The 25,739-nt window shown below is 41.7% G+C and overlaps 1 protein-coding gene across 9 annotated transcripts in view; it reads left to right on the top strand.

Moving 5' to 3' along the window:
- LOC100743710 (AF4/FMR2 family member 4) overlaps nucleotides 1-25,739 on the top strand; it is a 174,031-nt gene that overhangs the window by 145,238 nt on the left and 3,054 nt on the right. For all 9 annotated transcript variants that reach the window (XM_012387180.3, XM_012387182.3, XM_003490627.4 and 6 more), the window contains 6 exons: nucleotides 3,538-3,571; nucleotides 21,165-21,219; nucleotides 21,421-21,473; nucleotides 21,906-22,422; nucleotides 24,394-25,151; nucleotides 25,288-25,739. In XM_012387180.3, coding sequence (XP_012242603.1) covers nucleotides 3,538-3,571; nucleotides 21,165-21,219; nucleotides 21,421-21,473; nucleotides 21,906-22,422; nucleotides 24,394-25,151; nucleotides 25,288-25,739 — 1,869 coding nt within the window. The remainder of the gene's footprint in view (nucleotides 1-3,537; nucleotides 3,572-21,164; nucleotides 21,220-21,420; nucleotides 21,474-21,905; nucleotides 22,423-24,393; nucleotides 25,152-25,287) is intronic.

Raw genomic sequence — 25,739 nt, 5'->3', positions numbered from 1 at the left:
CGGAGCCTCAGTCAACCGATGCGCGTCACTGCGAGTGTACGCGGTCGACCAAACGCTTCCGCTATCACGATATTCGTAGTGCAACATCCCCTCGAGTTATACCGATTCGCGTTACATACATTTGTGCGAAAACACGATCGAATACAAGTCTAAAACAAACGATAATAAATAAATCCTGAAAAAGATCGATTTCATTTTGGATATCACTTTATCGTTAGAAATAAAAATACAACAGAGGTTAAAAGTTAAAAAAAGAAAAGAAAATAAGAGAAGATTCAACGTGTAGTATCAACGCGATTACAAAGCTGTATTATTAAGATCGATGTCGAATAGCGATGTATGGATCGAATAAGCGTTTATAGACGCGACGACCTTGGAACAGTGCGGTAGAGTCGAAAGTGACGTGATTTGCATACGCGCCAATCAATGAACGCGGTCGGTTCGATTTCACGCAGCGCTGCCGTCATTTCCGATCGGGCGGCAGACAAAAGCAGGGGGAAAAGCAAGCGAAGGGAAGATTGATCGCGAGCTGTGGAAAAGCGGTGCGTGAAACGCGCGTGCACGCACGATCGCGAGCAATATGAACCATCATCAACGTTATCAACGTTAGCAACCTGGACGATAAGTCATGCTCGTTGGATTCCAGCTGCAGCTACTTCAAGACGCTGTCAACTATCTTCTGTTATCAGGTGTGAATCGACGAATCGCATCGTTGACTTGCGTTTTCGAGCACTTTGTCGTACCATGAGAAACGCTTGCCTTTTCAACGTGTATGATACGAAGGAAATAATTGATGTAATTCACGCGATACGCTATGACGTCAATTTCTGCATTCTTCTATGCATAGTTTTCCAACAGAAACATTTTTTGAATATATTATATCTCTATTACTACTGCTATCGCCATAGTCAGTATCGGTTTAGAAGAATTTTCTTAGCACATAGTTCGTATTTCAAGTATTCAAGAATCCGAATGCAAAGAGTTTGCCGAGTAACAAAATAGTTGCATGAAATTTGACAATGGCCGTGACTTTCAAAAACGCTCGATCAAGTCACGATACGTTACTATTATACGCAGCTATGGCGATCGTAAAGAATAAGATCATTGCAATTCGATCTCTCCCTAATCGCATAATTAAGATACATTATATCAAAAGTAAGCAAGTCTTTGAGCACTTTTGATTAATAGCGTATATCATCGAAGGTAAAGTAGAAATTGCATCGTCGATAAACGTTAAATTAAAGTTTGTATAACGACTAAAGATAGGAAGATCGTCGAGTAGGTAATTGATGCATAACACGTACAAGAAGAACGACTTTTCATCGCACGTGACGCTATCGCTGGAATTATGCAACATCCTCGCGATACTTGGACGTTAATTATTCGCGAGCGAGTATCGAGCACGATATGCGCGTGTCATTGATTAATCGTGGCGATCCGTTCGAATAGTTCACGGGGGGTTCGCGACCACGGCGAACAGTGATAATTAGCCGGTGGAACATTGCCAGGGAATTTCCTAGCTTTTGTTCGAAACGAGAGAGAGTTATGACGATCGGCGGTGTTGTAAGGCTCGCGCGAGCGCGTCCCTCGTTCGACCAGTGATCGTGTGATAAATCATACCTCTAATTGGACATCGCGATGCGTCTAACTTGGTAATCGTATATTAATCGCGTTACATATGGAATTCATTAACGCAACATACATGCGCGCGTCTATGAAACGTCATACGGTCGAAGGATTTGGTCCGTCAAGAATATTTCTACGTGCGGATAAGGCGACGTTTATTTTCCTCGTTAATCTGCCAGCCGAATTTTCTTTTAACTAGAATCTTCTATAATTAGAAATAAATTATTAGGTTGTAGCGTTTGGGATGGCAGATCGAACGTTTCAGAGTCTTTGTCTGGATTCTATCAGTACTGGTGCATTTATAAATTGCTTCTGCAGCAATTTAACTGAAATTATTTTTTTCTTCGTATCTCACGTATGCTCGGACGTATCTTAGATCTATTTTTGCAGACGATGCAATGTAGTCTTTGAATATCGATTACGATTTAGCAAATATTTTATGCCACCACGCAGTGGTATTAATTTAGAAAGGAATAGTACAATGCATATTGCGTACGACTTATGTAAACGAAGTGTTCTTCTTTATACGTATATTATGTTCGTCACTATAAATGTCAATCGCGCATAAAATTACATCCCAATTTCTATGAAATACTTCTTTTCATACAATTACTCGAATGAAAAGTAAAACTAATTTTTATTTATCTGAAATGAAGAAAACGGCTATTTTATATGTTGCAACCTAATTTTCAAAGTTTTGCAAACATATTCTTAACAAAAATTATCACGTCGAATAGATTGATAATCCAAATGGAAGCGATGAAATGAATAATTAAACGGGTTAAATTCTTCGCTTTCTCGATTACATCTTGAAATAAAATTTTATTCGATAGAAGTAGAAAGCAGCTTGTTACGATCGAATTTGGTGGCAATACTGTTGTTAAGACGCGCAACCCTCTCTGTCGAGGTCGAGCTTCCCCTTTTCCTGGTGGCACCCTCCCTCTCTTTGACCCAGTCCCAGCAGCCTGTCCTCTGCTCGTAGCCCCTTTCCCATGCTGTGCTTGCTTGCCTTCGTGCGTGCATACGTGCGTGCGTGCGTGCGTGCATGCCGCTTTCCATTGTTTACGCAATGCCTCCTCGACCGGGTTTGCGTTTGCCTCTCTATTTCTCTCTTCGCTCGTCACAGCTCCTTTCTTCGTTTCTTTCTCCATTGGCTCGTTGCGTTTCTAAGAGGGGAAAGAGAGCTAGCTGGTCGTGCAACAGCATCAAGTAAGGTTACGTCGAACGAATTGATCCTCGCTCGGGGATCTCTCGAAAAATTTTACGTTCCCTCGCGCGCACCATTGCTTTCACAGTTCCACAATTCATGTCCGCTAGTTCCAGCCAGATGAAAGAAGCCGTCTATCACGAGCGTCGTCGAGGACGATCGTCGTATGAAAATAATTTTCCCCTCGGCAGATGTGAAAATGATGCCGAGGTATAGTTAGAAACGATCGTTGCAGTTATAATTCAACGATTCGAGCGCGATTATGCATGCTGTTCGCATGCGTTTGCGTAATAAGTAATTGATTTAAGATGCATCGCTGGCAAAGAGCAAGGTAGCACCGGATTCCAGTAAACTTGTGCACCTATAATGTATATATGCATACTTATTTTCGATTCAACGTCAGAAAATTCGCGTCAGAGTCGCGCTTATCGGAAATCAAGGATAAGGTAAACGATTGACCGATCGCGTAAGCGATCGCATTTTTTTCTATTTTCCCGCATCCGTTATCGACAAATGGAGCCGTTATCGCTTCCTTGTCAGCTGTACTGTGAACGTATTTTCACATAACGATATCATTATGTTAGACAAAACGATAGGATCGGGTTTGGTTGCCTCCGTCTCGTTGCTCGTCCTTGGTCGTCGATAATCAGACGTTAATTAACTTAGCCGATGCTAATTACCATCCCTTTTTCTTTCTGTTTCAGAGCGCGAGAGACACACCGCCAACAGGCTATCGGCGTAAGTATTCCACTGATTTCTCGAACGTTTATACTTGAATACTTGATCGATCATCCGTTCGGCAGTCGGAATGTCGTGGCATTAAAATCGCCGCGTTGCATTTTATTATTCTCTATGGAATCTATCGATTCCTGCCAGCTAATCATCTACGAGAAAATCACGAATGCCGCCCGTAGAACGTTGATGGATGGTGCAGATTTTTCGCGAATCTCGTTCCACTCGAGGACGTGTTTAACGAGACCAGGAACGAACGAATCCACTCGACGCGCTACGCTGCTATATCGCGCAGCATAGATGGCGCCAGATATTAGAGACGCGCACTCTGGAACCGGTTTAACGAGAATTAATCCGTCAAAGACGAGATTAATTATGCGCGCCCGTACTGTGCCATCTTATCGGCGCGTTTCAATTAAATCCATCCTTCGATCGCGTCGTTTTTCCATTCAAATATTTATACCTTCTCGTTGCTTTTGCATTGCGTTGATTAGTATCCAACGTCAGTTTCCGCTATTTTCCTACGGTTCCCGGGGGATCTCGCGTGCAAAGGCAAACACGGCCGGACTATTTACGTCGAGGTAAACGATAACAGTGTTGCAACGCGAAACTCTGGGAAAAAGAAGAACATAGACGCGTCGTAATCGTGTACGTTGGAGTTAACTGGGCGACAAAGATGCTCGAAAGTTTCCCACGTGTCGACAGGAAGCTGTGTCGCCGTTTTCTCGTCCCACCTGGAAACTTCCGCTCCGCAGTCTCGCGTATCTTTCACCATCAACACGATTTTCGACCGGGAATTTCCATAAGCGTTTCTTTAGTATAGTTTACAGTGCGCCATCGATGTTTGACGACGATTGCATAGCTAACGCCGTCTAATGCATTTTCTTCGTGCAATCGGTTGTTCTTTCCTTTCTGTTCTCTCCTTCGTGAACTATGTTATTTCGAATGATACGCACGATCAGCTATTTATGACATATTCTATCGTAAACAGTAAATATTGTTAGCAAACTCGTGACGAAGACCGTAGAAGATAGAGTCGGTTCTTAACTACAATCCGAGATGAAATCGCCGACTACGTAATATTTACTGGCAGCATGCAGTCGCGGTAATCTCGTGAATGATTAATCAGACTTGTGTATATATGTATATATTGTATATGTCTCTGTATATATTTGTTGTATTTGCATACCAAAGTGCACCATATTTTGTAGCTTCCTACGTCGACGTCTGACTGAGACTTTAACTTTCAATTTTTTCGATATTTTTTTGCGATCCTTCGTCCTATTCGCAAAAATAGAATATTGGAAAATACACTTCACAACGTAGCCGAAGCTAGGAACAAGTTTTGTAGAACATTACTTTGGCAAATGTGAATTAGAATCGGAGGAAAACGCGCGATGACACCCACACGCGTTTATGCTCGATGCAGATGTTTTCATAGTGCGCACACAACATTATTGAATAACGAGCATAATGCATATGTAGCGGCAAAATTGTGCTCGTCGCCAGATTTGTGATAATCGTGTACAATTATACACATGCTGCCTAAGTATACATATACAGAATAACGAATAGAAGATTAGATTTGTCAAGGTTTTGTACATTTATAAAATTCACAATTTTTCGTTCAATTCTTTCGCAAAATATAACTTTCGGTGAAGTACAATGATACGATAATTTGATGTCACTGAACACCCACACAATGTACTATATATATTATATGTAGTTTATGCAAATACAATTCGATATACCGTTGAGTACACGCGTGAAACGCTGAAAACTCTCGCTGCATTAGGCATTGGCGTACTCGGGGCAATATCGCGGAAGATTAGTAGGATGGTATCTTTATAGATCAGGCGGGACAATTTCCTGAAATCGGCGCATTCATCCTCCTATCGGGGCAGAAAGAAAATTAACGAGCCTCGGAACGGTAGGCAGGACACGTTCCCACTTTCATCCCTCTTTCTCCGCTCCGTCACAGTTCGTCGTGAGTTTTCGACCACCGTAACTGCCCTTAATAGCACTACCAGGCTTCCTCGATGGAGAACTGGGTCGTATCGTTGTCGATAGACGTGACTTTCTCCCACAATGGAAACTCGATGATGTATAAACAAAATTCGATTCGTTATTTACGCGATTCTCTATTTTTCGCGAACTCGTCAGCTGGTCCTAATATAATTTGATATAATTATAAATCAAAGCGTATCTAAAGCCTTTGAGATACGTGTAACACATGCCAGGTGTGCAATTTGATACTGTGCGGTAGTATATCCATGTATTTATATTCCTACATATGCGGAGAGATTTACATACGCTGCATCTTTTTAACGGTTAAACTTTGCGCCATGCAAAGTTCATCGTTTACAACGTTAAAACGTATGTAAATGTGATGCCAACGTCGTTAAAATAATAGATTCGTTTTCCCCCTAATCGACGAAGGAAATAATTTTCTCCTTGGTGGAAATCGTCGAAGAACTTGGTGTAACGAAAGGAGTTATTAATTGCAATCGTTTCAAGCAATGGTACGATCAATTGCATCGTAGTGCTTTCTACCGTCGTTAGTCCTTGTGTATGATTCATTAAACGATTTGATATTTGGCACGAAAATAGTTGAAAAATTAAACTCGATATTTCCTTCGCCACTCGGTATATGATACAGAGTAGAAGGTATAGAAAGACAAATTTTTTTTTTTTTTCGTTCTGCATGTATCAACGCCTTTACGATACGTCCACGTATCGACTCTTCAATTATGAATGAATGCTTGTAGCTTTTGTAATATGCAAAACTAATCGAAAACCACAACTAACTGCAAAAATAATGTGTACTGCCCATTTTCAACGGATCCTAGGACCTACGAACCTCCGTTCTTTGTCATTTTATAAATGTGTTCCGTTTTAGTGTCTTGTGATTTAAATATCAGACGGAACATAAATTCGTGGTAGAAAACTAAACTTCGTTAGTGAATTTTGCGACGATCGGTGCGCTAAAGTTCGTCAAAGAGTGTCAGAATCGTAAAGAGTAATGAAGATTGGCGGGTTGAATTCGGTGAAGCGTTTCGCAAAGGTTCGATGGCAATCAGGAAGAGGTGAATCGTCGAACGCGTCGGCTCGTTCGAATTAACACGCCGCTTCGACGCCTCGTTTTAAGAGGGCTCCGATCGGTTGTGTGCACGCGATATAGTAGTCGGACGTGTATCATCGGCCCTAATTGTTTCCTGGGCCATAATCGCCATCGTGTCTCTACGAAGAGTCTCTAAGACCGAATTATTATATAAACAGGTGCTTCGCCGTCTTTTTTTTACTTTGTTTCTTTGTCAATTATTCAGCGAGTGTACGGTGAATTTTAAACGTTAGATTGCAAGCTTATTCAATGCATATAACGATATATTTAATCGTCTTTGAATATAAATATTAATAATAAAGTAGAATGTAATGGCATTTAAGACGTGAAATGTACATTTGATAGCTACGCTGGTCAAGTAATTAAAAATCCGCTAGAAATAGAAAGTTACTTCCAACGCGAACCGAGTCTCCGAACTATCGACGATTCACTGACATTTTCAATCGTACCACATTCTAAAGATTTCACGCGTACAACGTGTATTCTTGCCACGTGCAGTTAAATGTCCACGTGACACTGTGTATTATAAATCTTGACGTGTATTTTCAATCTAGTTCCTCGACGTGTTTGTTTAATTAAATTCCAAAGTTGCGAAACCACGATAAAAGTTGTTTTTATGGAATTACTTTACAGAGCCAAACAACATTGCGTAACATTTATTCAATCACTTTGCGAGTTCCCGATTAGCGAAGTTCGTCTCTGTCCAAATAGTCGTGAAGCTCGACGAGAACTTTTTCTGTTACGAATCTCACGATAAAATTTTGTTACCCGATAGAAATTCGGTAACGTCTCAGATTCCCGTTACGCGGCGAGACGAAACAAGGAATGAGAAGATATTTGTAGAACGACGATATGCAATATGGTTCGTGCATTATCAGCCAACCGGCCCACGGCCTTGTCCAATTCCGATAACGTTGGGCTCCTGACTCTGTGCAAAACGATAAGGGATTTCGTTGCCTGCCTCGAATCGTGATAAAACGACAATTTTTTATTACCCATCTTTGTCTTTTCCTCCGTTGATCTCTCTTAATTTTCTAGTCAGACGGTTATCGCATTTGCGTGCGGATGATTTATTGGTTTAGCTACTCGTATATTAACTTAGACTTCGCCTTGATAAACATGTTTCGCATACTTATGGTTCTAGAAAATGATAATCTGCGACTATCCGCTCGATCTTTCGGAGAATCACAGCTGATGTCATAGAACTTCAATACTTATCGATATCATCGTTTTATTTTTTAAACTCGATCACTACCGCGATTCGAGTGGGTATACGTTGTAAGATTACTTGTTAACACTTTCAGCGATATGGTCGTACAAATAGAGATACATAGTTATTTGCTGTTGATATTTCCGTTTTCTCGAAACAGTGAATTTTAGAAGTATTCGTCAGTTTTAGAAACTAAATGACATTTTGATATATAGAAAGTGTCGAAGTCCATTCGAAGTTCCATCGTAATAATTACGCTTATTCGTGTTTTGTAGTACGTATATCGACGTAGAAAGAAAATTAAAAATGAAATTTTGCATCTTACTGGCGGTAAATTTAAAATGTAAATTCTGTCTTAACCTAGCACCTTATATTCTACTACTGTCAAAAATTAAAAAAAGAAAAGAATTAAAAAGAAATTTTTATTCTATATTTTCGACTTCTTTTTTCGCGTAGAATCACCCGCTCTCCGCTTGTACCACCAGTTACCAACCACCTCGTATTATATTCTAGACTATACCATCTAATCGAGAAATTCTTACCTTGCGAAACAAACTTCATTTTTCACACACCTACATTTTCAATACTTACCGCTGAAAATGTTAATAAATTACCAAAGTCAGTGAAGAAGATCTACGACGTTCAATCGTGACGACTAGTTTGGAGCCGGTTAATTAGAAGTATCGTTTACAGGAAGGGCTAATGGGATTCATGGAAACTCTGTCGTTCGATGGAAACGACGCCGCGTAATTCCTTAAATTCAATTTTCATGCCGGGGAAACGCGAGCAAAGGCGTTGAGGGGGGATGGACGATCATTACCCTGGGGATAAGCTTCTTCTCGTAAAATTAATCGAAATTATCAAATTAACTTCTGACCTTTCGGGCCGGGATCTTGGCTCGATTAAAGTGTACTTGTGTCGCGCGAGTTTCCAAAGAATCTCCGTTGCTCGTCGATCTTAGTTATCAGGCAAAATAATAAACTCCGTGATACTTACTTAACCATGGGATAAAGCTCTAGACACCCTCTATTAATTGTCTTCGTTACCTCTCGTAAGAATGACTTTTAGCAAAACTAATATTCGTTTCGTCTCATATTTGTCCCTCGCAAAGATTTGTTCCGAGGATAGAGTCAATTAATCTTTTTACTTTAACCGACGCTTTTCCATTTAAATTCCAATTGTAGTTCTTCTCTACGAACGTCACTCGTACCTCTACCGGAAAGGAAACTTATTGATCGTAAGTATCCGGATACTGTTAGATCTTGTAGTAACTTGAATTTAATCCAAGTGTAAGTACTTATTTACCTATCGATATAGAATAATACGAGTACACGTAGTTTACAACTGCGAATAGTCACCGTAGAGTAAGAAGCAACAGAGAATCAATACAGTGAAATTTAAGTCAGTAGAAGCTTTAAATATCGATTCACAAATGACATTTCTAATCGGAAATTCAATACGTTTCCTCTTCGGAGCACTGATTCACACCTGATAAACATATCTCTATAGTATCTACCTACGCGCTTACACGTGTACAAACGTCTAACTATCGTTATACCAATCGATATCTGTGTCTCCTTAACGCTTCAATTCGTAACCTCTCTATATTCTTCCCACCACTTGTACTCTTGAGAAAAGTCGTACGAAATCCCTAGGGGTTGTAATGTATGCGTGGAAGGTTGTGACTTGAAGCGGGCAGTCGGAGAAAGGGCGCAAATGGAACGTGGGAGAAGAAGCTTTAACCGTCTGTCTCTAAGGACGTGCCACGGCTTTTCCATGGTGTTAACTAAGACGCGGATTAAACCGGATTAGCCTGATCGTTGATAGAGTAGCAGCGGCTCCCAGCGGCCCGTAACTCCGTTTGTTCGCTCTTAACTGGTTTTCCGGCTCCGTTTAAAACAGTCGAGCCGTCATCGATGGTCGGAGGAATCTCGTTATCCCTTTCTGTCACGCTATTCTTCGCGACCGAGAGAACATCCCGAAATTCTTACTCTTTTCGTTGTCTCTTTTCACCGTGAAGGGGTAGAGAGAGGGCGGTGGAAAAGGAAAAGTTCTCGGTCGACGGGCATCGAGGACAAAGGAAGGACAAAGTGGAACGACGATGGGTCGCGTTGCTGGATATCGTTTTATTGGCGTTAAATCGAGCCGTGCGGAACGCTGCGCCTAAGCAATTTCACTGGAACAAGCGTGTCGTTATTCAATTTATCTCGAACCTCGTTCTCACGGAATCCAGCCGTTTAAGCAGACGATACACAGACGATGCGCATCGTTGATTATGCGATTCGCGTGGAAACGCGAAATACGCTCGCGTTTCATGCACGCCATTTTCTCGACCCTCCGTACGTCGATTCGTTTGCTCTTAGTGTTTGCGTTGTAACTTTTCGCGATTCGAATTCCGATAAACGTGGAATCGATCTACCCGATCCCCTAAGAACCAAGCAATTTCATAATATTTCATCGTTGCGATTATGTACTTTAGTTTCTTTAAATTTCGTTAAATCGTAGAATATAGCTGGAGGAAATAATAGAATCTAAGTGACGATAAAGATATTAATTGGATCGATCGTTGGAATTCCCTTTCACACTGCTGGAAAAACTGAATCCGATAATGTAAATTGATGAATTGAAACATATTGCAATTGAACTGTTTCATTGACGCAACGATGGTCCTTTAACGGGTTAACCATTTTGCACTGGATACTTCAAATCACTGTACTTTATGTATTTTACTTGGTAATACATTTCAATAAATTGTCGTTAAAAAATTTTACGACAATCTTATCTAATTATCTAGAACGTTTGACGATTTCACATACTGACGTTTATAACTGACGTTTTCAGACTATTCTAAGGCTCGTATTAACACTTTTCCCGTAAATACGCTTGACAACGTCAATAATTAACAAGAGCTAATTTTTGTTAAATTATAGTTGCTATCCTAAAACGTTTGACTCGTACTTTTGATAATAGGAAATTATTCACAGAGAAAGAATTCTCACAAATTACTTGCAAATAATAGCAATTAATCATCTTTGTCAGAAACTAGTTTCCCTTACTAGAACGAATTACCATGAAACTTTCATTTATTTTCACGCTAGATCTATCTGGCGATCGAGAATGTCATCGTTTTTAACAGATTTCGCTAAAAATTCCTTGAAAAGGGGATGAAAGAGGGATAAGTTAGAATTGCACGATGCAACGATCCCCGTTGAAATAAACGAGTCGCGGTTTCCCGTAAAACCGACCGAGTTTTATTAATAGAAGGGCGGAGGGACAGGTGGGCGGTCGGTTTCGCGCTGATATTGCGAGGACGCAACTTTTTCACCGTCGCGACGTCGCGTCGATCGACGGCGCAGCGTTTGGGGCGTTGGGTACCGTTTGATTTGCAGCGCGCGCGTCTATTTTCGCGGCCGGCACGAAATTAACTCGGTCGTCGACGGACCAGCGACACGCGTGTCACAAACAACGAGAGAATTAAATCCTATCGACTGCTAATTGCAAAAGCAAAGAAGCTCCGCTGCAATTCTCGCTACCGGATTACTTTTAACCGCCGTTTGCCTCGTTGAAACTTCCCAGTAATATAAATTTAGTTTGCTTTCTTGACCATCGATAATTTTAAATTTGATTTTTTCCTCCAACTTTTCGCTTTTAACGCGTTAGGTAAATTTCGTGTCTTGTCTCCTATTTCGGCACAGTACGTTGTCATATGCAACTAATAAGTGAATGAAATTGTTCAGATGCTTTATGAAACATTTAGTATCTAATTTATAGTGCGTTCCTGACGTTGAAAGTATACTGCAAATTTGATGAACGTGACTTCTTTTATCTAAATACTTCAGCTATCGTCTATCTCTCGCGTTCGATAGATCCTCTGATTCAACGTAATAAAATTTAAATTTGCGAATATTCATTGTAATCCTCCTAAGATTAAATAAAAGACGAGTACCTCCTCCTAAGATTAAATAAAAGACGAGTACCGGAAGTACGGTTTCGATTGATAGCGTATAGACTTTTAAGATTACTTTAATATAGAACACGAAAGTTTATCATGTTTTTTCCTGTGCTCTTCGAATGTACATACGATATGATTTATTTTGAAAAGAATCGAAAAAGCATGTAGAAAGATAGGAGATCTCTAAAGAAAAGATTATTACATCTAAAAGATCTGTAATTGTATTCACTCAATTCTTGAACATTTATCTTTTTTTTATCAAATAAACAACGTGAACATTTGGACTTGACTTAGATACTGGTATCTTTCTTGACAATTGATTCAGCAGTTGCTGTAATTCAACAACAGTTTCTGAAAATATCGACGATAAATAAGTATTAAAAGTATTGGCGAAACTAAGAAATGTCATATCGTCGCTTAGATAGCACAGCAGCTACGATATGTAGCTTCCACGGCTTCATATCCACTGATATTAGCGAAACGTTTGGGATAAAATTCCTTGCAAACACATCTTACACCTCGAAAACTTTGAACAGTCACGACATTCAAGAATTTCATAACAAAAAGCGGTGGGTGTTTTGTGGCCTGCGTTTGACGCTGGTGGTGAATTCTGAGAAGGTTATCCTACGCGAAAAATTCAATTTCCTCCGGTGTATTGTACGCGGTCGGTCCCGCGATTCTTTTTCATAGGACATAGTAGACGAGATTCGTAGCTTCCTCTGACAATTCTATGGTTCGACGATTAAAGGCTAATCGTTTAATCCTATGTACCTTGGATTCGTCGCGTTCATTGACTCTCTCTACCGCATCGCCTCGAATCTGTCGACTGCATTGATACTCATCCCTTTTCGTGTTGCTTCTAACGATTTAGGCTCGATTTAAACGACTTCTTCTCGCGCGATATCGAGTACAGGATATTAACTTACAAACTAGATCGTCTTGCACAATAATTTCCCAATTAATAATATTGGTAAATGTTTATCGTTATTGAAATCGTATTTATTGGGAGAGAAAGAATAGGTTTTGTGTTCAAAAGTTCAAAAGTTTATTATTGGAAATATTAACTATGAATTTATAACATGTTTGAGAAGCAGCGTCTATGTACTTGATTTTTAATTGATTTTTGTTGATTCACTTAAATTGTTGGAAAGGCCTGTGGAAGCTGTTTCCTATTGCAACAGCCCCTTTGATTGACAATATGACTATCGTGCATGGATACATACTGTATATTTAATATATCCAATTTAACTGGAAGAATGTACAAGATATAAAAATGTTTGAGATGGTAGTTGAGAAAGGGCACAGATCATGCTGACATTTATTCGACCCAGCGCAGACTCTGAAAAAACCCTGTGAAGGTCACGTTCTAGAGATCTGACCGTGCGTCAATTTTTATCGTTCGTCAGCCTGTTCGTGTGTATTTCCCCATGTAATCCATCGTCCTCTTATAACACAAGTAAAATAATTTCCCCGCAAAAATCGCTACTCTTTACCAACACATAACTACGTCTCAAAGCACCTATCGTGAAATCAATTGCTTAAACAACTGCTCGCACCAAAATTACGCGGCTCCTCTCATTCGACGTCGTCGGTGTACGCGTGCTTTCCCCCATCGAAAAACGGTCGACAGATGCGTGGTGGCTTCTCGCAGACGGCGTGCTCGCACATGCGGCGTATCCGGAAACTACGTGGTAGGAGGGAATGAAATCGAAGGGTTGGTAGCAAGGACAGAGACGCAGGACGAAGACGCTGAGATAGACGTTCGTGACGCGCAAAGTGAGAAAGGGCGGTCCTGGTTGAGGTGGGAGTAAGGTAGCGTGTGTAGCGACTGCAGCTCGTGGAGGTAACTCGGATGCAGATAGCGTGTAACCAGAAAAGGTAAAGCGGACGAGGGAAAAAGCGAGCAAGGGGTTGAAGGCGAGCCGAAACGAGACACCGATAACCGGTGAAACCGTGTGGAGGATGCGGTGAAGAAGGGGGCTGTGTGGGGGAGGGAGCGGAGAAAAGAGAGACGGAATCGAATCGCGGGTGGAGCAAGGGGAAGTAATAAGGGGTTAAAAAGGGAGCCCAGAGGGGGTTGAGACGCGAGGGCAGGTTTTGGTGACGGAGACGCAACGAGTATATATCTGTGGCGAGGCTTGGATAACGCGTACAGAGGGGGTTAAAAACGAACGAGGAGAGATACGAGAGGAGGAACTGAGCTAGTGGTGCGGGCAGAGAGGCAGGCAGGGAGGTAGTATGCAACGAAAGAGAGACAGAATGAGGCGTCGAAGGACGAAAAGAGACGGGTCGAGTTAAGAGGAGACAGAAGGCTTCGCCGCGACAAGAACGAGAGAGGAAATAGCAGACCGAGAGAGAAATACGTTGGTATACATGCTGGAACTTCCGAAGTTATTCGCAACAGGCAGCTTGCTAGTCTGCCTGGTGAAATTCTACGTGCCACTACCGCTGACTTCGTTCCTTTCTCTCTTCTATCCACTCTGGTCTCTCCCCTCTGTACTTCATCGCCACCTCCAACGATTCCACCGCTCTCACCCTCCATCGTCCTCCATCGGCCTTCTACATCACCGACGACCTCCTTCCATATTTCCTGCGTCTCATCGTCCCTGTTTTAATAGCTAGCAGAACTTACTGTCGCAGTCTGCGACCGCCACCGTCTATAAATGCGCATGGAACGAGGAATGCGATTCCCGTTTTACGAATTGCCTACCAGGCGCATCGCGATCCACGGTTTCGTCCGAGGCGCACTCCTAGCTTTAATTATTACGCAACACGGAAAAGCGCCGCGTGAGCCTCATCGTTCACCTGAAAATCGCTTTCATTGCGATAGTCTACTGTTTCTACGAACTGTTTGTAGTTCTCTCTTGAATTTGCTAAGTCGTCGATTTCGATGATCTCTCTCCCTTGTAACGTAATCTTGAGATTACGGAGGATCATTATCGAATCTCTTCCGTAAGACGTATGCAGCTTGAAATCTTGTTTAACGTTATTAGAAATCAAAATGATACTTTGTACGCATACTTCATTAAATGTCATTCGTATCGAAGTATAATGTACAAATCTAAATAGACCCGCAGTCCAAAGTATCGTTCAATAATCTAATTGATAATCTTGCCATATCGTGGCTCAAGTTATATTAGCCTAGGTGATTAAATTTATCCTTAGGTGCCAATAATAATTTTCGTCGAATTTATGTGTCGGAGATGAAAGGACATCGGGGCGTCTTCTTTTTGGAATATTGGGAAAACTCCCAATACCTTAATCTACACCTTTACTTAAGTACACTTAGCTACACTTAAATAATAAAACTAAGAAATAGTTGTGCTCAAGGTTTAGGACAATATGTTTGGGCTCGAAGTGGCATAACGGGCCACTGAATGTAGCCCGGGTTAAGGGAGGGACGTGTATCTAACAGAAGTATGGAACAATTATATAGCTCTCCATAAGAACAAAGATTGACCCGAGAATCAGGGAGAGGGCTTATATAAGGGCAGTTCCACTTGGACATAGATAGTCTATTCCGAGCAGTCCTACTTGCACTTTGAGTGACATCAGGATCGTGTATCATATCGTATTCGTCGTCCCGTTGGCCGTGGATTCATTATCGAATCTGAAGCCACCGTGATTCGTGTCTAATCGCCGCGATTACTCGATAACATTGTAATACTTACGATTGTGATAGTAAACATTACTCCTATTGTGACAACCATGGCTAACCCTAGCGTAAGTTCGTTAAACGCCCCTAACCCTATTGACGTCAACCCGACACATATCAGGTGCGTAAATATAAAACTAGAATTTTTGTATAGAAAATACACGTTTATGGTTAAACGAAAAATGTATGAAAATGATTAAAAATATTTTATTCGAAGTATTGCCCATCGCGAGCTATACATTTTTCCTACCTGTCTGGCAATTGGTGGATGCCACGCCCAAAAAAACTGTCGGTCTTTTGAGGCAAACCAGTCATCGAGCCATTTTCGTACATTTTCGTAAGAAGTGAAGTGCCTATCATAAAGTGCGTATCCTATCGATGCAAATAAATAGTAATCGGACGGAGCCAAGCCGCGTGTGAAAGTATTTTCCAATTGAACGCTTCAATCGTTTCCTTGACCGGTTTTGCTGTATGTGATGGTGCATTATCATGAAGCAAAATTACTTTGTGTTGCCTTGTTTGATATTCTGGTCGTTTTTCACGCAAAGCTTGATTCAAATCGATCATTTGTTGTCGGTAGCGCTCAGTATTAACGGTTTCGCCAGGTTTTAACAGCTCATAATAGATCACACCCTTCTGGTCCCACCAAACACAGAGCATTGTCTTCCGTCCATAGCGATTTGGTCTTGTAGTCGATGTCGGTGGTTCGCCTGGAGCTACCCATGTTCTTTTACGTTTAGGATTCTCAAAATATATCCACTTTTCATCGCCAGTCACAATTCGGTAGAGATATGACTTTCTTTTGTATCTGGCGAGCAGCATTTCGCAAGCGGTTTTTCGGTTTTCCTGCTGTCTTTCATTCGGTTCAGGTGGAACCGATTTTCCCACCTTCTGGATCTTTCCCATGGCTTTCAAACGTATGGAGACGGCTTGTCGTGTCACGTTTAATTGATCAGCGAGTTGTTGTTGCGTTTGAGCGTCATCCTCATTCAACGATGCTTGCAATTCGCTGTCTTGAAACTTTTTCGGTGGTCTTCAACGTTCTTCGTTCCTCGCGTCAAAATTGCTACTTCTGAAATTTTTAAACCACTCAAAACACTGTGATTTACCAAGAGCATGCTCACCGTGCAAGCTTCGACGAGCATTCGATGCGATTCTACAGCAGTTTTCTTCAAATGGTAACAGAAAATCAATGCTGTCCGCAAATCGTAGTTTCCAGGCACAAAATTTGACATGTTCAACGCTATTACAAACTATGCTGTTGTGTGAAACTTGTATTGTTCCGAGTCGAAAATGTTTGTGAGAGGTCAACAAAGATTTTTGGCATCGATGACGCAGTTTAGTGATAACTACGTTATCAGCTAGGACCATCTATAGGCAAATTCCGGTTTCATACTTACAGACGTGATATATCCACCCTGAACACTCTAAAGATTAAACGGCTCGAACCATAATCATTCTTAAAAACTACAATAAAAAGTTTCTGTAAATCCGCGAAATCACCGTTTCCCTGAGTCGGTGACACGATGCTAGTCCGCTCTCCAACCTGTTTCCGACTCGGTTCCCAACCGTTCGGATTCAGTAATTAGGTAAACTGCGCTCTAAGCGGTTCGTTTGCTTACGTGCTCCTCGCCGTTTACCCGGCTTAATTAATTCTCGCAATGGTGGCACTCTTTGCGGCCGAGATTCATCGAGCGTGTTCCAGGCAGGCAGGAGCACGTGCCGTCGCCAGAGCGGACTGATAGAGACTGGCAGATGAGCTAATGGATAATAGGCGAACACCGACGAACGATTGTTCGCTGGAGCGATCCGAATGGGCGCCTCGTGCCTCTCTTCACGTATACTCGTGCACTTGAATCGCGTTCTACCTCTTTTTAAAATCCTCTCGTCTCGTTCCCGGTAAATGTCTAGCGACGCTTCAATTATCGAGACAATGGACACGCGTGACTCTCTCTTTCTCTCTCTATCTGCCTATCTTCGGAGCCTCGTCCTCCGAACAATGTGGCGTGTCCATTCTGCGTGAATTCCGAGAGAGAATCGATCGGAGGCCCGAGACGAATCTGGTTCGAACGGCCCTGCGATAGAAAATAGATCGTATCCCAGCGATTCGTCGAGAAGACCAAACGTTTAAATCCCAACGAAACCGGATAACCGGATTTCCCGTACGAATAAAATATTCCATTGAACGGCAGCCAGCAAGAGAGAAGGGATCCGAAGAGATTCGCGAGAAATTCCGGTCTCTTTTTCGTTGCCAATTACACGGGGCCGTCGTCAAAGCGTTTAATTCGATGAAAGGACGACCTCGTAATAATGTCATGGACTTTTCTTTTTCATTTTCCCCCGGAAATGATTCGCGCCAGTTCCCAAAGGAGCCGGATATGTCGCTCCCTTTTCGTAACGCGACTACGTCGCCACTGTGTTGTTGGTTCGCTGTTCTCGCGCGTACACGCGGCTGGCCTGTTCCTCGTTGCAAACTCGCGGCGGATCACACGAGGTTAAAGAAGGTCTGCCTCCCCGGGTTCAGGCAAACAGGTTCTGCTCCTTTTCCGCAATGACGGGGCCGCGTTAACGCGCTGACAAATGGAAATGGATTCCAACCGCGAGTACCGTTTTCCTTCTCGCCTTGCCATCAGCTTCCGACACAATGACTGCTGTTCAAGAACTAGCTCGGCAATGTATCTATGTCCTTGTATCCTCTGTTTTACAATCTCTTTCACTCACTTCAAACGAACTACGTAGACATTCTTAGCACGCATTCTGTCACGTTCGCTCTAAACCTTGAATGGTCATGAACTCTTCTTCCCGATCCATAAACTCGGTCCAACCATGTATCTCTTACTCGAAGTTCAGTTTCTCGTAATAAAATTCCTCTTTGTACAATATCGTACAGCAATTTTAGATGAATTTTAAACGAACTCCCGCAGGTTGAATACAATTGTCTAAACGCGAACGTATCTATATGATATTACATTGTCCAAGATAAATTTTGATTTGCGATATCTAGAAAACTCGACAACGTTTCTTGCACCGATGTATTCAGGAAACTCTCCTCTGTCTGCTAGAATTAAATTGGACTTTGTAGCGTGTTTGATTTTCATCGAAACATCTCGTTTTTGATCGAAGTCGTGCGTTATTATGGAAACTAGCTATACGAATAGCTTGTACCCACCAAAATTCCTATAAACAAAGCTTTAAATTTATATTGTCACAAAATGTTCAATTTAATTTCTACAGGCATATATAGTACATATATATATATGCCTTGACTCGCTACCTGGAGCAATTTAAAGCAGCTCGTCCCGATCCTCAGACTATCATATCGTCCCGACACGCGGAACATTCCCAAGAAGAAGTAAAAGAAGGAGAAGAAGAAGAAGAAGAGAAGAAATCTGCGGAGAATAAGATCGTTGAACTTTGCTAAACGCCAGTTTGTACCTCCCTGGTTCTTTCGCGCTCCGATAGAAGATAAAGCGGCTGTCGTTTCCCGAGGGGGGAGGCGAAGAATCCGTCGAAGGTAACGAACGGCATGGCGTCGAAATTGAAAGGGTTCCCACGAGGTCGCAATCCACGATCGTTAAACCGTGTGTTCGTTCGCCGATTTTGCCACTTTATTCTCCTTTGCTATTCCACCATTTCCAACCCGTAGCTTTCGAGGCTCGTTGTAGTTTCAAAGTCAATCAAAACTTCTAACTGAATCTCGTTTAATAAATCAATAAAATCCAAGGGTGAATGGAATTCCGGTTTGATCTCTCGATTCGACAATTTTCTACTATTCCGTGTGTTGCCTGTTGAGCGAAGGAAGAGAGGATGTGGCACGATAAAACGAAAAGGGTTTTTTCCCCCTTTTTTTCTTTTTGCTTTTTTTTTTCGCTAGACGAAAAATTCACGAGAGCAGAGAGAAGACTAAACCCGAGGTTAGGCACGGCTAGTCGGCCATATCCATAGGCATCGACGAGGACGCGCAGGACAGCGTGTTTAGGGTCGATGAACCTTCGTACATCCGCGTTCGGTGCTTCGCGTATACTTTCCCTCTTTATCTCGCAGACCGTGTCTTCTCTCTTTTCTCGTTGCCTCCCCATAGCTACTCTTCTCGCTGCTTTCCATTCCCCCCCTGTTCGCTGCACTTTACCCGTTCTTAGAGTGGCGTCGCCGCCTCTCGCGTGCCTCGCCGATCGAGGGTGAAAGGACCCTCTTCTTTATTTTTCTCCTTCTTTACGCTCGCTGATGCGCGTTTACGATGCTTGACGACGCACTGCTATTGTCGTTCACCGATTCACCGGTTAAATTAGAATGTTGCTACCTTTGGTTACGTACATTGGTATGCAAGTGTCAAACTTCTCGTTCCACGTACATCATGTACGCTGCAATCTACAAGTACGATTCTAAAGTTACTACAGTAATTTTGGGATTTTGCTGCGCATTGTATAAAGCGAGGTATTGTGATCTCACGTCTTTTGTTGTTTCGATACTTTCAATGCATCTGTAGAAATACATCAAACTTTTATCCATTCTATTTTTTAATGTATAGCATTTCATGTTTTTTACTTTCTCAATTATATTTATAGTTATATTATATTAATTATCTCATATGGGTAACAGTATTTCCATCGCTATGAAACGAAATATTCGTCGTTTATAACAAGAATAATCCAGCGTGCACTAAAACGAAAGTTATAGAAAGTACACGGATATCGGGCTATAAAAATCTACGAATTTTACCTCGTCTTTCGAATATTGCTGCAATTTGTAACATCGTGTAATAGAATATTCTCCGCTTCATACAATGATATGATGTCGTACATTGCATTAGATCGTATAATGGTATGTGTACCACATAATCGAATACTGTACCGATCGGATGTTAATGGAAGTCAAAAGCGAAAGTGTGAGCAGGGAAAGCAAGAAACACGCGGGCTGTTGAGTGACAAAGAAGCCAACGGTGGAGAGGCGAAGTGAAACAGCGGTTTCAGAGATCAATGAACGATTGTTTCCTACCTAAGCCTCTCGCGTCGTTCGTGTTCTACAGGTTGCACCGCGCGTCGGTGAACTCGGCACGCGTTTCTTCTCCGCGTCCGCGTTCTTTTTCTTGTCGATTCTAATCGAAAGTGCTTCGTTCGAAGAGAACCGGCTCGATTTGTTTTTTTTTCGCCTCTGTTTCCACTCTCGACGATTTCGTATAATACGCTGTCGCGATTAACGAGCCTTACTCGACGAATGAACGATTAACAATCAATTCTATTTAACGTCAGAAATATTAAAATTTCTTTTTCCTTAATTAAAACAGCGGTTAAAATGATTAAGCAGTCCGTCAATCTACGTACACAATATTTTATAGATCTGCAACGGTGTATTTCTGGGGATTTGAATAATTTCTTTGGGAAATGCGTGTGAAAGCTTGTTCTTCTTTTAAACAGCAATAACTGCAGTATAATCTGCCGCTATTCTAAATAAAACACTGAGATATATTTATTTTCTTTAAAAGTCAAAAACTTGGATAATTATATATGTTTATAAAAATAATGATCTTTGCACATTCGCTAATGGATGAAAATGACCCTATTGGATTTCTTTTCTGTATGATGCTTTTGATAAAGTCGTTAATTTCTTTGTTCTTTTATTTTGTGGAATTTTACTGAAAATCTTTGTTCATTCTTGTTACAGTGATTTGGAGCGGGACTTGAGTTTATCCGAGGACAGCGATGACGAGACAAGCAAGGTAATAATATCGTTAAATTATTGAATATCATAATATTCTATTTTGCGGGGTTATTATTGAATTTGTAGTATTTATATTAATTAATTCGTACTTGTAACAATTATTGGATTAAAGATTCGGTTAGAGAGAAACATGGGTGAAGATCGCGATTACAGCGATGTTATATAATTAATTGGTAATCGTTCCGTTTTTCTTCCACAGGAAACGTCATCGCGAACGACAAGGGGAAACAGAAGCCCAGACCTCACGGTCGAGTAAGTATCCCGTTTATCAATACGATCGCTAATTAATACTCCTGTTATACGGTCCCATTATCTCCATCCAAAATTAATGCGCCCACCTATTTATAGCTAATTATCAACTTATTTTATCATCCTACCATGGCGATATACAGGGGCTATATTATTTCTCATCTTGAATTTATTGCTCTCGCTATTTTTACCATATTATTATGTTCAACAACTCAGTCTATTAACGAACAGAACTTCGAATCTAAGTTATATTAAAGATAGAAAAAAAGCAATTTGAAACAACAAGTAATTTCAACTACTTTATTATTTTTTAGTCTAGAAATAACAATAATAAGTTTTAAGTTTAGAACTGACAGTAAATTTTATTTAGTCAGACACAAAGTTGAACGTTTCACGAATTTGTATTTATTAGAAAATTATTACAAATGTTCACAGTTTATCAACACCCCTAATACCAGCGATGACACCAGCCCCGCCACCCCTGGCACCCATGTCACCCATGGGTCCGTCACCGGTGGGTCCTCTCTCACCCACGAGGCAACTGAGTCCAATCAGACCTCCGTCACCGCCGAAGCAGTTGACTCCTGAGCAAGTGCTCTCACCTCCACCGGTGAGCCCGTTGCAATCGAAAGGTACTCCAAGCCCAACGACGCATCAAAGGCCACCCAGTCCTTCCGTTCAGGCTCCACAGAGTTCCGGTAGCGCCAGTTCAAGCTCTGATTCCGGCTCTGATTCCGGATCTGACAGCAGCGATGATTCTGAGGATGAAGCCAGCACACAACCCACCAAAGGCCCTTCCACTCCTCCATCGGTATCACCAAAGAATGAAAATTTGATCGAGGAACCGCCGCCTGCGATCGAGGAATCGAAACCGAGATGGAACCTCAGTTCGTTCTTCAATAAGACCAACATGTCTCACGGGGAACAGAATTCGGAAAACAAGCAAGCTCAGGTATAGTTTTCATCTGTAGTTGACATTTATGTTGGTGTTCTTTGGCCTCTTAACACGCATGATGGTTTCGTATTGTGAAAATGAGAATTCGCTGGAATGACGAACGAACGAGGATCGAGCGGATGACGAATGTTCAACTTAGAGCAGAATTTCTCAATCTTTGTTCAATTCGATCTTTTTTTTCTCAATGAAATAAATTTCGTCTTATTAACCGGGTATAATCACAGAGTTAAGAGTCAACAAAGATAAGTCAATCTCAATTAGGTTGGTCTTAGTCCTTGCGCTTGTATCTGTAACGATATCTTTAGCAGACTTTATCTTTGGTAGACACCAGACACTTACAAAACAGGGGATTTTTCAATAAAGAAAGTATATTTCTAGTTGATTAGCTACCAAGTGATGAGATAACTCGTTTTTGCATGTTGATATAAAGGCAATACATTTATTTGTGGCTGTTCGGCCGTTCGCGGAGAGACGCGACCGCGAGGAAGCGCGTCAACGAGAGTCGTAAATTCCCGTTACGATTATGCAATCGACGCTACGAAATGATCGATCCCCTATTTCGGTTAGGATAATAGAGGTGGTTGAATTGAGTATACACTAAGTTAACAGGTTACAATTTGCAATTTATTCCAACAATTTGTAGACACAGATAGTTACGCTCGGTGCGTATAGATATAAGTTAACTGGCGATTGAACTAAGGGTAGAATCCGATCAAGAGATATGACTGAACTAAAGATAGAAAATCAGTCTGGAGGTGTTGACTGATCTAAAGATATAAAACCAGTGGAGTTCGGCGACGATGCTGTGGCGGAGGAAAGCTAGTGACGGATGTATCCAGCGCCATCAGATTTGTTCATGACAATTTTGGCTAGGAAAGTGAGGGAAATGGGTCATTACTTCTGATTGGATAAGAAGAAGGTTGATGGATAAGGAAGGGTCTTAGCCATCCCCGAGATAAAGTTGCTACCGAACGTGAGGAAACCCAACTTTCTCGTATCTTCCCCAAATAGACAATAAATTTAAGGAACACTTGAAATAAAAGATACTTGTTTGGTTTGAAAAACTCTAACTATGACAATGCCAAGATTTATGGCGAGTTCTTAAGATTATTGAGGGTAACAGTCCTCCAAAAGTACTTCACCACCTCCAGAGTAAGAAACCCAAAATCTGTAGACTGTAGAGTTTAGAGTATCGATTGAGAGTAGTGTGTTAGGTGGAAATTTGGCTCCACGTGGCAGAAATGTGTGTTGTATATGTTATTTTCCTAAAAGTTCGGTATTATTGAGAACTCGAAGAGTTCTGTAAAAATTGTTGAAGAGGTGAGAGAGTTGTACGAGTTCAGTGAGAGTTCTTGGAAATTGGAGAGTTATCCTGAGAGTTATAGGTATTGCTGCTTGATTTTTATTTCATTGTGAAATCTAGTCTCATCCGTTACAATATTTTTACTATAGTTGGGCTATTTTTAACTTAGTTGATTTCTTTAATTAATGATCTTTACATCGATTCGAGCTACGACATCCTATACCAAAATATGGAAATATGTAAAATATGCATCTAACGACAGCTATCTATCCTCATTTTTATCCTCATTTCCATTATAAAAACGTTTAATCATTTCCACTAGTAAAGCGAAAAAGATGTGCCTGTTAAGAGGTTAAGTGTTTCATGTTTAATTGATATAATTCACAGTGGTTGGTGTTTGGGTGTGTGCGTTAAAACATAATCATAAACTTATATGATACTTGCAAGTTCATAATACATGGAAATACGAAGCATAATCATCTTCTGAAACTTTAACCGAGTTCAGCGTAGTACCTCATCAAACTTTGTCCAACTTCGAGTCCCGCTGTGGTCTTCAATGGACATTCGTAACAGACTGGCTCGTTTTTTGAGTCAGGGCATTCCATCTAAATATATTTTTGCCCACTGGTATCAGGACAGTTACATTAGAGAATTACTTTTTACAGGATTGCAATAGGCGAGAAGGTTCTCCGGCGGCAACGACGGACGCTAGAACGCACAGGGAAAAGGCAGCTCATGATTGGCAGCTCGACGAGGCCCTGAAAAGCACTCGTAACGCCACAATGATCAGTGTGCTGGACAGTGACAGTGATCGTCCCTCGGATCAAGAGAAAAATCAGCCAGTGGAGGAAAATCAGCCAGAAAAACCAAAAGTGGCGGACACCAGGAAACCAGGTCGACCTCCGGGTCGTCCCAGAAAGCTTACCAACAAGAATACGAAAGGTGGTCATCGGACGCCAGAAGAAAATCTGAAAAATGGTAAACCTCGTAACAGAACGAGAGGAGTGGGTAGCCCCAAGAAGAAGGCGCCTCTTTCGAAACCCACCATAACGACCAGCGATGATGGAAGCGATGACAGATCACAGGGAGCTTCTAGCGACTCGGATAGCGATCGACCGACCAGGGTGTCACCCGTAGTAGTCCCAATAAACGAAAAGAGATCCAAGTTGAGTGCATCTTCCAGCGAAGATGAACGCCCGCCAAATAGAAAAAACAACAGTGCCTCCGATGATGATAATACACGCTGGAGAAGAATGCCTATCAAAAGGAGTAAACTGGCAGATTCGCCGAAGAAGCAAGAGAAGAGAAAGAGTCCCGCGAAGGCGAAACCTAGAAGGTCCAACTCACGGGTGACCAATGTTGGCGGGTCTGATTCTGATAGCGAGTCTGAGTTGTCCGTGAGAAATCGTATTCAGGTTGCCAGGTAAGTGTCTTATATATTAAGGAACAGGATCTTCTTGCACAATTGAAGGGGTGGTAAATTATTGTGCAAGAGGGCTTGTACGATAAAATTGAATTAAGTAAAAAGATTTAATGAATTTGATTTATTGTGAATATAGAGTACCTCCAAGGCCAAGGGCACCACCGACTAGAGCTACTTCTCCAGAAAATTCAGATAGCGATAACAGCCCAGGTCCGAAGTTACAGGAAGAGGACGCGGGTAACGTACAGGACAAGAAGAAGAGCGACACTCTTCGGAAAGTATTTTCATCTTCTATGGGAGGAGGAAAGGTCGGAGGTAAAGGAGGGAAAGGCGGTAAAGGCGGAGGAAAATGTGGCATCTACGTGGAGGAATACACCTCTGCGAATACACCGACAGGAGGAGACAGTCCGTACAAGAGACCGTCGTCACGGGCATCCAGTTTGATTCAGTCTTTCCCACCGCTCACCTACGTGAATGGTGTGCCAAGTTTGCCCTGCAGGATCGACCTGAGCAAACTTCCGCATATATCCCAGTTGTCGAGGGGTCAAGAGTTGAGACAACGCACGGAACTTCCGGACACGAGGCCGT

Source organism: Bombus impatiens, unplaced genomic scaffold, assembly GCF_000188095.3.
Source record: "Bombus impatiens unplaced genomic scaffold, BIMP_2.2 scf_0463, whole genome shotgun sequence".
NCBI classification, from domain to species: domain Eukaryota; kingdom Metazoa; phylum Arthropoda; class Insecta; order Hymenoptera; family Apidae; genus Bombus; species Bombus impatiens.
Note: the sequence above shows the minus strand (reverse complement) of the source record. Positions and strands in the feature narration are given on the sequence as shown.